The 15,454-nt window shown below is 45.2% G+C and overlaps 1 protein-coding gene across 2 annotated transcripts in view; it reads left to right on the top strand.

Moving 5' to 3' along the window:
• MGAT5 (alpha-1,6-mannosylglycoprotein 6-beta-N-acetylglucosaminyltransferase) overlaps positions 1-15,454 on the top strand; it is a 357,666-nt gene that overhangs the window by 329,914 nt on the left and 12,298 nt on the right. For both annotated transcript variants that reach the window (XM_060016916.1, XM_060016915.1), the window contains exons 15-16: positions 1,688-1,804; positions 9,846-9,920. In XM_060016916.1, the coding sequence (XP_059872899.1) occupies positions 1,688-1,804; positions 9,846-9,920 (192 nt within the window). The remainder of the gene's footprint in view (positions 1-1,687; positions 1,805-9,845; positions 9,921-15,454) is intronic.

Below are 15,454 nucleotides of genomic sequence, written 5' to 3'. Positions count from 1 at the left end.
TGGCCACTGAGCCTGCGCGTCTGGAGCCTGTGCTCCGCAATGGGAGAGGCCACAACAGTGAGAGGCCCACGTACAGCAAAAAAAAAAAAAAAAAAAAAGAAGAAAACATTGAGCCGAATCTGGTCAGCCCTTTTTACTTATAATTGACATTAAAGAAAGAGAAGCTAAATAAAAAGGTGCCTTCGTGTAGACACACAGATCTACTCCATTGGCATTACTGTGACAGCTTCAAATACAGCCTGGTTTGGGTATGTTGTACTGGAGACCCAGATCCTCTGCGTGGCATTGACTTTGCTGCCATGATTTTTCTGAAATGATAACAGCTTATTGGTGAAATTCCCAATAACATGTCCCTTGATTTACATGGCAATTATGTTCCTGGAAAAAATGTATATTCAGACTGTGCCAAAGAGGCAGGTTCTGTGAACCCACCTGAGAGCTTGGCGGGGCATGTGAAGGCCTGTGGGGAGTGGACAGTTCTGCCCTGTGCAGGACGGTCACACACATCTCAAGGTGTCTGGCATCCCTGGTCCTCAGCCGCGGGTTGGGGCAGCACCCACCAACTTTGAGAACTGAAAGTGCACCAGAATGCTTTCTTTATACCACAGCCTTAAAAGGATACAAGAATAAAGGTGGGAACAAGTTTGAGGGGTAAATTTTGCTGTCTTTAAAAAACGGATTCTTCAAGAACTGAGAATTGCCAATATTCCTGTGGGTTTCTTTGGCCACCCTTTGTTTTTAAAATAAAACCTCCTTTAAAACAAAAGCTACTTCTCCTTGCTTTTCTGATCACACATTGCCTTTATGACTCTTAAGGCTCCAGGGTTATGCTAATTATTATTCCAAAATTCTCTCTTTTTCTGGTAGCATTATTTCCCTTTCTGTCACCTTTCATATGTGCCGTTACGTGTCCTTCTATGACTTTAAAGCCTATGAGAACTTTATTGTAATTTCCTTATACTTACCTGTCTATCCTAACCAGTATTTTATAACAGATGCTAGTTTGATCTAGGTGATTTTCAGGGCTGGGATATGACTGAGGGTAAATATTCATTATTTCTTGGTGTGATTTGGGGGGTTGAAGCCATCTGTAACAGCCTCCATGTCACCTGGTTATGACATTCTAACTCTTTTTTCAAAGCGGTACTCAAGGTGAGGAGCCATCACCGGACCTGCCCTGTGGATGCCGTGGCCTCACACAGGGCCATGCCCTCCTGGGACCCCTAGACTCCCAGGAACCCCTCCAAAGTGCCCAAGATCCCAGCTCCAAGGGTCTAAGACAGCGTAGCCTGGCCGTGTATCTTTTAAAACATCCCACATGAGCCTGATGGGCACCCATGGGCACTGCCAGTGTTGCCAGCCGGGCACACTTGACAGCCTCGGTGTCCTTACCTGTACCTGTCAGGGCTTTGCCTGCTTCTCCAGATGGTCCTGACAGTAGACGTCCTGCTGGTCAAAGCAAAAAAGAAAGCAAGCAAGCTGTGGAATCCTCCCTCTTTTATTGTTACCTGCTTACGGGGTGCTTAGGAGGTTTCGATCGTCAAGGGTCCAAAACAAAAAATGACATTACCTACACAAGTACAACTCGGAACCGTAAAAAGCATAACGCTTCACCTAGCACAGAAGGTTGAGAAATGAAAAAAGCCAGTGTTCATGAGACTGAGGTGTTCTGTTTTCTCTTTTCCAGCTGACCTCCCAGCATCCTTATGCCGAAGTTTTCATCGGCCAGCCACACGTCTGGACTGTTGACCTCGATAATCAGGAGGGGGTGGAGGACGCCGTGAAAGCAATTTTAAGTCAGAAGGTTATTTCTTTTATTCCATTTTCCCCCATTTGTGATGTGAACGGGATCATGTGGAAAGCATCACAGGCCCTTCGTTCAAGTAATTAGAATGGTTCCATGTCAGCTTGACTCTGAAATTTAGAAAATGGCCCAGCTGTAGGACTGGCCTGGGGATTTTTGTGGATGTTCTGTGAAATGGAATTAGAGCTGGTGTCCAGATGTGTGCATGGATTCTACAGACCCTTTCGACATGGCTCCTGGGTCCCAGACACAGCAGTAGAAACTTGAATTCTACTTGTGTCAGTGACCTCATTATGCAGCTCTCCGAAAGATCAGAAAAGATAGACCCGCTCCCCTGCAAAAAAAAAAAAAAAAAAAGTGAGAAGGAAAAGGACTAATTAAGGAAATACTGGAAAATGTTTTTTATAGCATCTGTTTATTTGGCTTTTCTACCTAAACATCTTATAAAATTTTGTATAAGTAACTAACATCTCTGGACTCTCCAGAACAATTCAGCAGACATGTATTAAGTACCTACTGTATGCAGAGCGCCCTCTGAACCACTGTCAGGGACTCTCACTTCCATAAGCATAAACGAGGCTGGCTCCCTGCCTGTAGGAAACTTAGCCACCCTGTAGGGGATGGGTCAAGTTATCCTCTCTCCCAACCCTGGGACTGCCTTGGATTCTACCAGTAAACCCTGCCCTCTGTCCTCCTCCTATCAGAGCAGCGATTACTCTGTTATAATTTTTTAAGAGAAGCAGTATAGGTGTGGTTATAAGGACAGGCTAGAATCAGACAGCTTGGGTTGGGGTCCAGCAGTGTCCCCTCGGGCAGTTACTTAACCTCTGAGGCTCAGTTTCCTCATCCCTGACGTAGGCTAATTTCACCTACTTTACAGGTACTTGAGAGGATCCAATGAGATAATGAATATAAAGTGCTTAAGTGCAGTGTCGATCTCATAATAAATGTCTAGTCAGGAGTATTAAGTCAGTATTGCATATATAATAATGTAACATTCTTTTTTACTGACGTATAGTTGATTTACAGTGTTGTGTTAGTTTCCAGTGTACAGCAAAGTGATTCTGTTATACATGTATATACACTCTTTTACATATTCTTTTTCTATTATGGTTTATTACAGGATATTGAATATAGTTCCCTGTACTATACAGTAGGACCTTGTTGTTTATCCATCCTATAGATAATAGCTTGCATCTGCTAATCCCAAACTCCCAATCCAACCCTCTCCTGCCCCCTCACCCCCTTGGCAACCACAAATCTGTCCTCTATATCTGTGAGTCTGTTTCTGTTTCGTAGATAAGCTCATTTGTGTCGTATTTTAGAGTCCACAAATAAGTGATATCATATATGTCTTTGACTTGCTTCACTTAGTATGATAATCTCTAGGTCCATCCGTGTAGCTGCAAATGGTATTATTTCATTTTTTATGGCTGAGTAATATTCCAGTGTGTGTGTGTGTGTGTGTGTGTGTGTGTGTGTGTGTGTGTGTGTGTGTGTGTGTACATACATACACGCCACATTTTCTTTATCCATTCATCTGTCGATGGACTGTTGTTTCCATGTCTTGGCTAATGTAATACTATAACGTTCTTACTTTTGTTAGTGATAGTCTGGATTTCCATTAGACCGTAAGCAGCATGGGCAGGAACGATACCTGTCTCACTGCTGTGTTCTCGGGACCCAGCATAGCGATGTACCTAATAGATGGTGGGAGGCATGGAGGGAGCGAGGCATAGATGTATGCACATCAGCACACTGAGGCAGAGTATGTTCAGTGCCAAGACCAACATGCCAGAGATGGAGGAGTGTCTGTCTTCTCTGCTTCTTTTTTTTTTTTATTGAAGTATAGTTGATTTACAATGTTGTGTTAGTTTCTGGTGTACAACAAAAATGATTCCGATATGTATATATATGTGTATATATATGAGTATATATATATATACTTTTTCATATTCTTTTCCATTATGGTTTAATTACAGGATATTGAATATAGTTCCCTGTGCTATACAGTAGGTCCTTGTTGTTTATCTGCTTTATACACGGTATTTTGTATCTGCTCATCCCAAAGTCTTAATTTATCCCTCCCCGCTCCTTTCCCCCCTGGTAACTGTTAAGTTTCTCTTCTATTTCTGTCTTCTCTGCTCCTTATAAGGACATCTGGAGAATGCAGCATTGAGTTAAGTCTCAGAGCATGAGTAGGAATCTGCAAAGTTAAATGGAGAAGTGAGCCCAGAAAGACATGAGTTAGAGGAACAGTGAGAGTCAAGGGGGAGAGGCTAGAAAGGCATGTATCCGAGGAGGAGTTGCCAGTTGGCCCATGTAAAGGGCCGCCTTTCCCCTTTGGGGAATAAAGTGGGGCCCTCCCAACTGCCAGTTTCAGCTACGGACCACATCTCCTGGGGAACAGGAGTACTCCAGCGTGTCACCCATGTCCCTTTAGAGCAGGTCTAGTTATTGAGCTTTGAGGTAGCTGCTCAGAGCTTCCCATCAGCGACGTGTACGATCTCATCCCAGTCTCAAGTTTAGGGCAGAAGTCCCCCAGACCTCTGGTGGCCAAGCCAAGAGATGAAGTGCTGAGTGGGTGTGGTGCTGCTGGCCACCTCAAGCACCTGCTGCATGTCTGCAGCTTCCCACCAGAGGATCCTTCTTGCAGAGATCAAACGCTCTTCTTTCTTCAGTCTCAGAGTCCTCTAGGGTATTAGCTTCTAAAGCTGCCATAACAGAGAACCACAAAGTGGTGGTTGAAACAACAGAAATTTATTCTCTTACAGTTCTGGAGGCTGCAATTAAAATTCAGATGTCAGCATCTGAAATTAAGCTGTCGGCAGGGCCATGCTCCCTCTGACGCCTCTCATGGAGGGTCCTTCCTCGGCTCTTCCACCTTCTGGTGGCCCCAGGTACTCCTTGGTTTGCAGCTGCAACACTTTCATCTCTGTCTCTGCTGTCATATGGTGTTCTCCGTGTGTGTGTGTGTGTGTGTGTGTGTGTGTGTGTGTGTGTCTTTCTTTCTATCTGTTTTCTCCACTTCTCACAGAGACATCAGTCATGTTGGATTAGGGCCCACCCTAAATCACTATGACCTCTTCTTATCCTGATTCCATCTGCGAAGACCTTATTTCCAAATAGGGTCCCATTTACAGGTACTGGGGGTTAGGACTTCAACATACCTTTTGGGGGTGGGGGACAGAGTTCAACCCACAACACTTAGTTAAGTGTGCATTCTTTTGAAGAGGAGTAATTTGAAAGCTAATGTAGAGGCAGAAAATCTTGGATCACAGAGTCCAAAACTTTTTAGATAATAGATCCCTTTTGTCAAACAAAAATCTCGTGGGAATGCCTGACATGTAAAGCACTAAGTGGGTGCTGAGTTCTATCCACTTCTACATGAGGCTCTGTTCACTTCATGGAACATCTACTGCTCCCCTTTTTAAAACCCTGACCAACCCTTTCCCTAAAACCATTTAAGGCCACTTAAGGGGGCATAAAAAGTAATTACAATAGTAGGTCATATGTAGGGAGAAGCTCTTTTTATACCTCCAGAATCTCTCTCTGTACATCTGTTTTTTTTTTTTTTTTTTTTGGCGGTACGCAGGCCTCTCACTGTTGTGGCCTCTCCCGTTGCAGAGCACAGGCTCCGGATGCGCAGGCTCAGTGGCCATGGCTCACGGGCCCAGCCGCTCTGCGGCATGTGGGATCTTCCCGGACTGGGGCATGAACCCGTGTCCCCTGCATCGGCAGGCGGACTCTCAACCACTGCGCCACCAGGGGAGCCCTCTCTCTGTACATCTTTATGAGCCTTGTCTCATTTAATCCTTCTGCAGATAAGAAAATTAAGGTTTAAAGAAAATTCAGTAATTTACATTAAATCGCACAACTAGTAAGTAGTAGAACCTGGATTGAAACTAGTATTTTTGACTAGTTTATTAAGAAAAACTTTAAAAAGAAAAACATCATTAAATGAAGTAAAGGGAAGACGAGAGTGAGAGAGAAAGTAAGGAATGAGATTAATACAAAGACTATTAACATTATAATCCTTATGCTTGTTATAAATGGGTCAGAAATTTGGTGCCAAGCTGTCTCATATTTAATTACAAGATTTTAAATTACATGACACTCAAAAAAGCAAGAAAACATGACCCATCATTAAGAGAGGACACCATCAATAAAACCAGAGATGGCTCAGATGTTGGGATTACCATACAGCAAATTTTAAATGCTGAGATAAATGTATTAAAAGGTTTGTTGGGGACTTCCCTGGTGGTCCAGTGGCTAAGACTCTGTGCTCCCAATACAGGGGACCTGGGTTCGATCCCTGGTCAGGGAACTAGATCCCACGTGCATGCCGCAACTAAGGAGCCCATGTGCTGCAACTAAGGAGCCCACGAGCTGCAACTTAGGAACCTGTCTGCCACAACTAAGACCCCATGCAGCCAAATTAATTAATTAATTATTTTTTAAAAAAGCTTTGATGAAAAAGGTAGACAACATATGTGAATAGATGGGGGATTTCAGCAGAGAGATGGGAACTTTTTTAAAAGCCAAATGAAAAAATGCTAGAACTGAGAAGTACAGTATCAGAAATTAACTCTTTCAGTGGGCTGATCAGCAGATTATACACAGCAGACGAAAATAATCAGTGAACTTTAAAGACTTATCAATAGAAATTACTGAAATTAGAGGAAAAAGAACAAGATAAAAAGAGCATATGAGATCTCTGGAACAATATTCAAGCAGCCTAATTTATGTGTAATTAGAACCTCAGAGGAGAGAATGGCTGGAAGAAATATTTGTGAAAAGATAATGGCTAAGAATTTTCTAAAATTAATGAATAACATTAACCTGCAGATTGTGGGAGCTCAGTGAAGGCCAAGCAGGATAAATATGGAGAAAAACACACTTAGATACATCATAGCTGAACTGCCAAAAACGAAAGATGAGGAAAATAATCTTGAAAGCAGCCAGAGAAAATTTTATTACATTCAGGGGAATAACAGTATGAAAGACCACCAACTGCCCATCAGAAATAATGGAGACCATAAAAGGGTCTGCAGGAGCCAGAGTGTGTAGGGCCTCTAAGTAGACCACAAGAGGGATTCTGGATTTTATTCTGAGTATGATGGGTAGTTTTCAGCAGGGGAATGACATGACCTATTTTACATTTGAAATCATCAAGAGAAATTCCAGGAAATGTCTGACTTAAAATTCTCTGCTTAGTAGATAGAGGAGATAAGACTCAACCCCTGAACTTCTGGTACCTTCTAAGACCATCTGTCATTGAATGATGCCAAGCCACCTGTCAGGTGGGACCATGCAGAGGTTAACTGGTATCAGAGAGCAGTTCCCTGTAGAAGTCGTACTCTGACTTAGAACGCTGAGTAATACTAGAGACAGGATATCCCACTGGAAGGGAGGTGAAGAGGAGAAAACGGAGGAAAAGATGGGGGGTAGGGAACGTTTCCAAGGCCAGCAGGGACTGCATGGTGCAGCCTGCAGGCATCCTTCCTATGGCCATATGAGTAACAGTCCTTTGTCCACCAGCAAGATGACCAAGCACATTCCCCCCTGCTTCTCCATAACTGGCCCCACTTGGGATTCTCAGTGACTGGGGTGGTTTCAACATTCCCTTTCATTCATCCCCCAAAAGACCTTGACTTGTTCCTGAAGTTCTACAGAAAACTGTCTCACACACACACACACACACACACACACACACACACAATCTGTGCAGCAGATCCAACATCAGAGGCTAGCCAGTGCTCAGTATTCCTAAAGCCAGGGCTCTGGGGAGCTTTCCCACACAGAGGGCCCTGCTTCTGTACACAGCAGGGCTAGTGGAACTCATGGCAGAGGTGGCTTAAGAATACAAGTTCTTTCTTTCTTTTTTTTTTTTTTTTGCTTTTCCTTTATAGGAAAATTAGCTTCTTATCTTTTAAAACAGTGAACTGGCCACAAAGCAGTTAATGAGTCACATCCCCTTTGGTTAAACTGGCTTTGGTTAGTAGGACACAGGAAGAGCCCTTTTTCTGTGTTTATTGCATAAGCCCTTTGAATGAATGCACTTTCATTTCTAATGGATACCCTTTAGAATATGTTGTAGGAATGACCCTTGAGTATTCAGTATGCTTCCCACCATATAACTGGATCTGTCGGTCGCATGACAGATGGCCCACCGATGTTTATTTACCTCACTCTAGAAATCCTACTTATCCCCAAATGAGCCCAATATGGAAGTCCTCTATTGTACATTTTTTGTTGTTCTTATTCGTTCATATCTTTTTCCACAAACATGGGAAGAGGCATATCTCTAGACAGTTGGAGAAAGCTTCTGGAATCACTCACAAGGTGATTAAATAAATATTCTTTAAAAGAAAAAGTCTACATTTGGTGGAAAGGACTGGTTGGATTAGAGAAGGCACAGCAAGTGCAAAAGCTTGAGATGAGAAGATGCAAGCTTGAAAGATGTTAAGTCAGTTAAAGCATTTTGAGCTCTTCTGAGATAAATGATCTAGGAACAAAAGGACCTCAGCTCATGCAGAATAGTCCTACCCTGATATTACAGCACTTATGGCTCAGCCTCTTACGGCTCTCTCTGGATGGATGTGGGCAGGGATGGCTGAGTTACAGCCTGTGTGATGTGTCATCTAATTGTGCATTCAAAGACATGTTATGAAATTACTAATCATGGTTGAAGAAGATTTCAAATGTAATGTGTGAATCAACATACACGGAAAACGGGAGAGGCTGCCTTGAGGACAGCTACTTGGCTGCCCCCAGAAGGGTGTCTTCTCTGTCAATTGTCCCATTTTCAGCAGGCCTCAACTCACAGATGTTTTGTCCAGGTCTCCACCCTGTAGATTTGAGATAGGCGAGTGTAGACTTAAGAGGGAGGTGGTGAACGTGCTGATAAGTGCTACTGGGCTTTCTGAAGCTGTAACAAACTGGATTGCTGGCCATATTCTCCCAAGTGAAATTTCCATTTCAGATTAATAATGCCAGCCGGCTGCTCCTGAAGACGCAGGCGTCATAGTGTCGGCACAGGCACTGCAGAGCTCCAACCTGCATTTCTTCCCCTTCCGTCAGGTGTCACAGTATTGATCAGATTGCCTCCCCTACCCCAGTGAAGCACCTTCTACGTTGCTTGCTACCCTCAAGTAAAGGCTAGGCTCCTTAGAGTAGAAACCACAAGTCTTTTGTGGAAATCCAGTGAACCTCTTACTAGCCTGTCTCACCAGTTTCCATGATCCTAGTTCTGTCCTCCTGCTGTCCTTCTTTCATATCTAATCTCCCACTAATGCTCCCCCCAGAACGTCTTCTGCATCTTTGCCCTCCTCAGTCTTGGCTTGCTGGAGTCATAGCTGACCTTAAAAGCCCAGCATGAGCAGAAGTTGGCTTTGACCTTCTAGCTTCCTGGGACCCTCTAGCTGAACTCTCTGGGACACTCATCACTCTGTTTTTGCACCGTGAGTTCTTTGGGAACGTGCTCACCTACTAATGCAAAACAAAGCTTTTGTCACTGTCTCGGTCCTGAAACCACTCATCATGCGCCTTTCTCAGGGCAGGGAGCATGCATTCATTCACCAGATGTTTGCTGGTTCCAACATGTGCCGCCCCACTCAGCACCGGGATGTAGATGACCCAGCAGCCATGGACCCTGCCCCATGGAGCTTACCTTCTAACAAGTGACACTCTCCACCTTTTGTTGAGTGCCTACTCTGTGTTAGACACTGAACTAAGCGGTTTTTCCCCCCCATCATCTTTACCACACGTTCCAAGAAATGGGTTTTTCTTATCACCATTTTACCCATGAAGGATCTGAGGCTCAGAGGTGGTAGGTAATTTGCTCAGGGTCCCACAGCTGATAAGGAGCAGAATGAGGTTGTGAAGCCAGGTCTGCTGACTTCCAAGTTCATAGTCTTAGCCCCTTACAAGGATCCCTGCAGGTGTTGGCACCTGAGTGTGAGTGAATCAATGGAGGACTGGGTAAGTGTTGCATGTCCTGTGTCTTCCTCTTTCATGATACCGTGTTCTGTTTCTGCAGATTGAGCCGTACATGCCGTATGAATTCACGTGCGAGGGGATGCTACAGAGAATCAACGCTTTCATCGAGAAACAGGTAAGCCTCTTCAGAAGTCCATCTGTCCTTGCTGTGTCCTACCTCCTGCTACCCCAGAGGACTCTCATGAACAGTTAAGAGTTTACCATGTTTCTGTGCTTATTTTCCTGATTTGGAGGACTCTACAGGCTAGAGAATGGCTTCTTGAAATTCTAAATTATGCACTGTCAAGGTCACTCCAAGGAGTCAGTCTGTCCTTAGGGTAAAAATGTTCTTTATGATGGTGGAATGTCAAATGGAAACTTAAGGGAGAGACTGGATGGTTAAGATGAAAACGTCCTTCACCATCAGACCTGTGCCCTGCCTGGGTTCTAGGGGCCTAGCAAAGATTTGGGTCGGCAGGGAACAGAGAGATGGCTCAATATCTCTTTGGTAATTCCAAATATGTTCGGACTCTTCAGTGATTTTCAAACGTTTTTAAAAATAGGCCCTGTTTTCAAATGAAACTTCACGTGAAATCCAAGTATATAAAACAGATAAAAGCAGAAGTTCACTTCCAAAGCAGAGGAGGGTTCCAAGGGTCCCACCACCCCGAACAGAGTTGGGAAACTATGTCTTGTGCTAGTAGAAGTAAAGGCCAAAAGTGTCATTGCTGTCGTTTTCAAACATTTTCATTCCGTAGGCTTCAAAAGCAACACAGAGCCAGAAATAGGCAGACTGAGCACCCCCGTAGGTAGGGGAATATGAACTCCTTGACCAGATGTCAGAAATAAGGGGCACCTCTTAAAAGACAAAGCAGAGTGTCTTGGGGCAGTCATGCGATCTTGACACAATAGAGGGTGAGGACTCTGAAGGCTGAAAGTAGAAATGGCATGTTGAAAGTGGAAGTAGGTGCAGACTGCAGGCCAAGGCAGGTTTCAAAGGAAAGATTTGAGGCCACAGACCGTGGTGAGCAGCAGACGACCCTGAGTGCAGCCGCTGGACGGGCCGAGCCAGAGGCAGAGGCTTCAGGGTGCCAGGTTTGATGTTCTGAATTTTTGTGAGTGGCAAGAAGGGAGTGCAGTGCAGCCAGCCGCCTGGGTTCCAGCCCCTCCGCCAAGACTGTCTGGTTGTATGACTGGGATGTGTTAGTTTCCTCCCCTGCAAACTGAGGATAAAAATAGAACCTCATGGGGCTGACGGGAGGATTAAATGAGCCTAGTACATATGAAGTGCTCAGAACAGGGCTAACACATACTGCTCAGTAAAGACACACTAGTGATGTTACTATATTATACATTAGTGTATTATATTCTTGTGTATTATTATATAACATAATATATTCTACAGTGTTAGACTTTACCACAAGAGCTGAGCATTTGAATCACTATCTCAGTCACTCTTCACATGACACCCAACTTAAGAATGACAGTATCATCATCCTAACTTGAGCAGCCCTTTACGTACAGACTTTATGCCAACACGTCCCAATGCATCATCTCATTTACCCTCACAGTCATCCTGGGAGGTGGCAGTCATCACCCCGTTCTCTGGATAATGGGAACAGAGAGTCTTAGTCGCAGGGCTTAGTCTTGGAATCAGGGTTTGACGCTGGTTTGGTCTGAGCCCAGGCCTGCACCAGCAGCATTGCTGTGGGCCCGGGTGCTGGCACCTGTCCCAGAGCTATACTTCCCATCTTCTTTGATCTCAAGGAGCTGCTGGCCCTTCCTGAAGGTGCAGACAGGGCGGCCGTGGCCTCTGACAGTGAGATTTAACACATCACAGCTTTAACTACCCTCCAAGGAGGCCAGGATCCTACTAGGATCCCTGCAGCTGCGTACGGAACCAACTTCTGCCTTTCCTGTCTCTGCTTCCTCTCAGGGAAAATGGTTACTCACCACCAGGTGTAAAAAGACTCTCTAAACTTTATATTAGAGCATAGTTGATTTAGAATGTTGTGTACAACCTAAATCAATCAGGTGTACAGCAGAATGATTTCATTTTACATGTACATATATCTATTTCAGATTCTTTTCCCATGTAGGTTATTATAGAATATTGAGTAGAGTTCCCTGTGCTATACAGGAGGTCCTTGTTGATTATCTATTTTATATATAGTAGTGTGTGTATGTTAATCCCAAACTCCTAACTTATCCCTTCGCCACCCCTTCCCCTTCAGTAACCGTAAGTTTGTTTCCTATGTCTGTGAGTCTGTTTCTGTTTTGTAAATAAGTTCATTTGTATCATTTTTTTAGATTCCACATGTAAGTGCTATCATATGATACTTGAAAAGACTCTTTATCACATTTGTTTGAAGACTGTCTGTCTTTCTTCCCTAAGATTCTTGAGTCCCAGCCAGTCCTTAGAGGTTCTCATGTGGCCTGTCCTCTGTGAATCTATTACTAGGTTTCCTTTCAAACAGGAAGATCCCGTTCCCCAAATAGACCTTGTCAAATACTCTGTGATTCAGGGCCACACCTAGCTTGTTCCCCTTGACATCCAAGTGCCTAGCCCTCTGCCTGGCACAGAGTAGGTGCACAAAAGCTGAAGACATGAATAAATGAATGAGAAGGGGAGTGAGTGTGTGTGCTTGTTTTCCCTATGTGCCAAGAACCAGGAGGCTCATCTTGGCCCTTATGATTTGGAGAGCATCTTTTTTTTTTTTTTTTTGCCGTACGCAGGCCTCTCACTGTTGTGGCCTCTCCCGTTGCGGAGCACAGGCTCCGGACGCGCAGGCTCAGCGGCCATGGCTCACGGGCCCAGCCGCTCCGTGGCATGTGGGATCTTCCCGGACCAGGGCACGAGCCCGTGTCCCCCTACATCGGCAGGCGGACTCTCAACCACTGCGCCACCGGGGAAGCCCCCAGGGATTTCTTTTTTGCCTGCTGTTGTTTATTCATTCATCCTCTCTGAAAATATTTGTCAGCTGGAGGGGGCTGCAGACAGTGCTGGGAGTTGGGCAAGAAGAGGTGTCCAAGGATGAGGCCCTATCCTGAGGTAGCTTGAAGGTCAAGTTCACAGGCGATGCCGCTGCCATTGGTTACATCTGTAATAGTGACTTCCCAGGTGCTTTGGGATCACGTAACTCAGATGCAGGGTGCGGATGGGGGAGGGGAGGGAGAGTCTGTCCTAAAGGCAAAGTCGTGGTACAGAGAGGTCGCGATGCAAAGGCCTGGGGGTGAAAAAGAGAAATGGTGGTGAATTATTGGAAGCTTGGCTGTGACTGAAGAGAGAGATGATGTGAGAGAAGAGGTTGGAGGAGGAGACACATCATGAAAAGATGCTGAGGCTCAGCTGAAGAATTCAGAATTTGTTTCTGGGACAAGAAGCTAAAGAAAGGTTTTAACCCAGGAACAGGGCAGTGATGCTCTCAGATTGGTGCTTTAGAAAAGTCATTCTAGGAATCTTGTGTTTGGGGCATTTCTTACTCAACATTCTCTCAGTGCTGCTAAATGAGCAATAAAGGGGCCTATTTGGAGTTTATCCCAGGCCTCTGGGGACGGTTTTGTCAGAGCCATAATGTTGCCCCAAACCAGAGGGAAATTAGGAAGCCAAGACCCCACTGGTTCACAGATTGGGTCTTCTGCCTCTAACGATTAGCCCCAGGCTCTAGTGTTTTAGAGCTTGGGGTGTTCGTTATTTTTGCAGCCAAAAGAATATCTTCAAAGAGCAGTGAGGGAAGAGAGCGGTGTTCCTGGTATGAACAGGAAAGCCTCAAGCTCCGAAGGGGTGGTGGGAGCATAAGCTTCCCATCTCTTAAACTGTAGGAGCATCGCAGCCCTAATTGGGCTGATCTCTGCCTTCAGAGTCCTCCATGCGATCTGCTAGGGGAATAAGGAAGCTTTTATCCCAGAACCCTTTCAAGGTTGTCCATCATCCTCACCCCAGGCAACAGGAGCCAGAGGAAGCCAATTGACAGCAATTGAGAAAAGCCCCAGGTTTCAACATATACTCTGTACAGAGTGGTCGATAGCAGCTTGACCTACCCTACCAGCCTAGGCAGCACCAATGGGAACAAATCCTGGCTTTAGGAAAGCCACTTGCTTCTTCGCTTAATGCCCTCTCTCCCTTTACTGTACTAAAAATGTTGATTTGGATTGCACACTCTTTATTTATTTTTGTAATAAATGTATTTTTTTATTTATGGCTGCACTGGGGCTTCGTTGCTGTGCACGGGCTTTCTCTAGTTGCGGCGAGCAGGGGCTACTCTTCGTTGTGGTGCGCGGGCTTTTCACTGCAGTGGTTTCTCTTGTTGCAGAGCACAGGCTCTAGGCACGCAGGCTTCAGTAGTTGTGTCACGTGGGCTCAGTAGTTGTGGCGCACGGGCTTAGTTGCTCCGCAGCATGTGGGATCTTCCTGGACCAGGGCTCGAACCCGTGTCCCCTGCATTGGCAGGTGGATTCTTAACCACTGCTCCACCAGGGAAGCCTTGCATGCTGTTTTATATCAGCTCTCCAAAAGAGGCACTTGCTCCAGCAGCAGGAGTGTGTGCCAAGAAGAAAAATCCTTGTAATCTAAGATCAGGAGCACTCTTCTTCCCTAACCTGGGTGTGTCCAGGCCTGTTAAGGTTCTCCTTGTGCATTTCTTGGGAAAGACTTAGGTATTTGCCTCAGGCTGGAGAGTAGAGCAAGTTCTTGGCGATGTTGAGATTGATTTCTGAAAACCATGCACATGCTCTTCAGCCCTATTTTCTACTTTCTGTAAAGACCCTGCAAATACTCTACAAGACGACTGTGCTCATATCATTTTGCAAGGAGCTGTGTCATTTATGTGAAAAGCACTCTGGAGATACGGAGGGGAGAAAAGCGTTAGCTCCAAGAGCCTCAGTGGAATCAGCTTCAGCTCCTGGGAAATCCGGCTCATCGGGGCCCATCCCGAACTCCATAGGGCATGTTCGAGCCTGGCAGTGAAGCTGATTGGCAGGGTAGGGGGAATGGTGGAGTTGCCAGCTTGCAGGGGAAGAGGAAAAGGCGTAGAAACAGGGAGAAAGTTGGCAGTCACCTAGGAATGTTTCCTCTTTTGAAAAATCAGTGGTTGCTGTTTGCCCAGCCATTCCTGAACCCAGAGGGACTGGGTGGGTAATGATTTCATCGCTGGGCCCTGCATTGTGACAGCCAGGTTCACATCCTGGCTCTGCCCCCACTGTCTCGGTGACCTCCGTCAAGTTTCTCATCTCTCCGTGCTGTTTCCTCTTCTGTGCAATGGGGATACTACTACCTACCCCGTAGGGCTGGTGGAGGAATCAGTAGATGAATACATGTTCAAGACAAAGAACAGTGCTTGGCACACAGTAGGTCCTCTGAAAGCCTTAACTACTTGCTGCTGCAGGAGCCCAGAAACCAATCGAGGTGTAGTTTTTTAAACAGCTTCATTCAGGTGTAATTTACAGACCCTAAAATTCACTCCATGTGAGGGTACAGTTCAGTGATTTTTTTTTTTTTTTTTTTTAGTAAATTGATAGACTTGGGCAGTTACCACCACAATCTAGTTTTATAACCTTTCCATCACCCTAAAAGGCTCTTTTGTGCCTATTTGCAGTCAGTCTTGGCTTGTTCCCCCAGCCCCAGGAAAACACTGACCTGTGTTCTGTCTTTGTAGATTCTCCTTTCCCGGA

The sequence above is a fragment of the Delphinus delphis genome, chromosome 7 (assembly GCF_949987515.2).
Source record: "Delphinus delphis chromosome 7, mDelDel1.2, whole genome shotgun sequence".
Lineage (NCBI taxonomy): Eukaryota > Metazoa > Chordata > Mammalia > Artiodactyla > Delphinidae > Delphinus > Delphinus delphis.
Note: the sequence above shows the minus strand (reverse complement) of the source record. Positions and strands in the feature narration are given on the sequence as shown.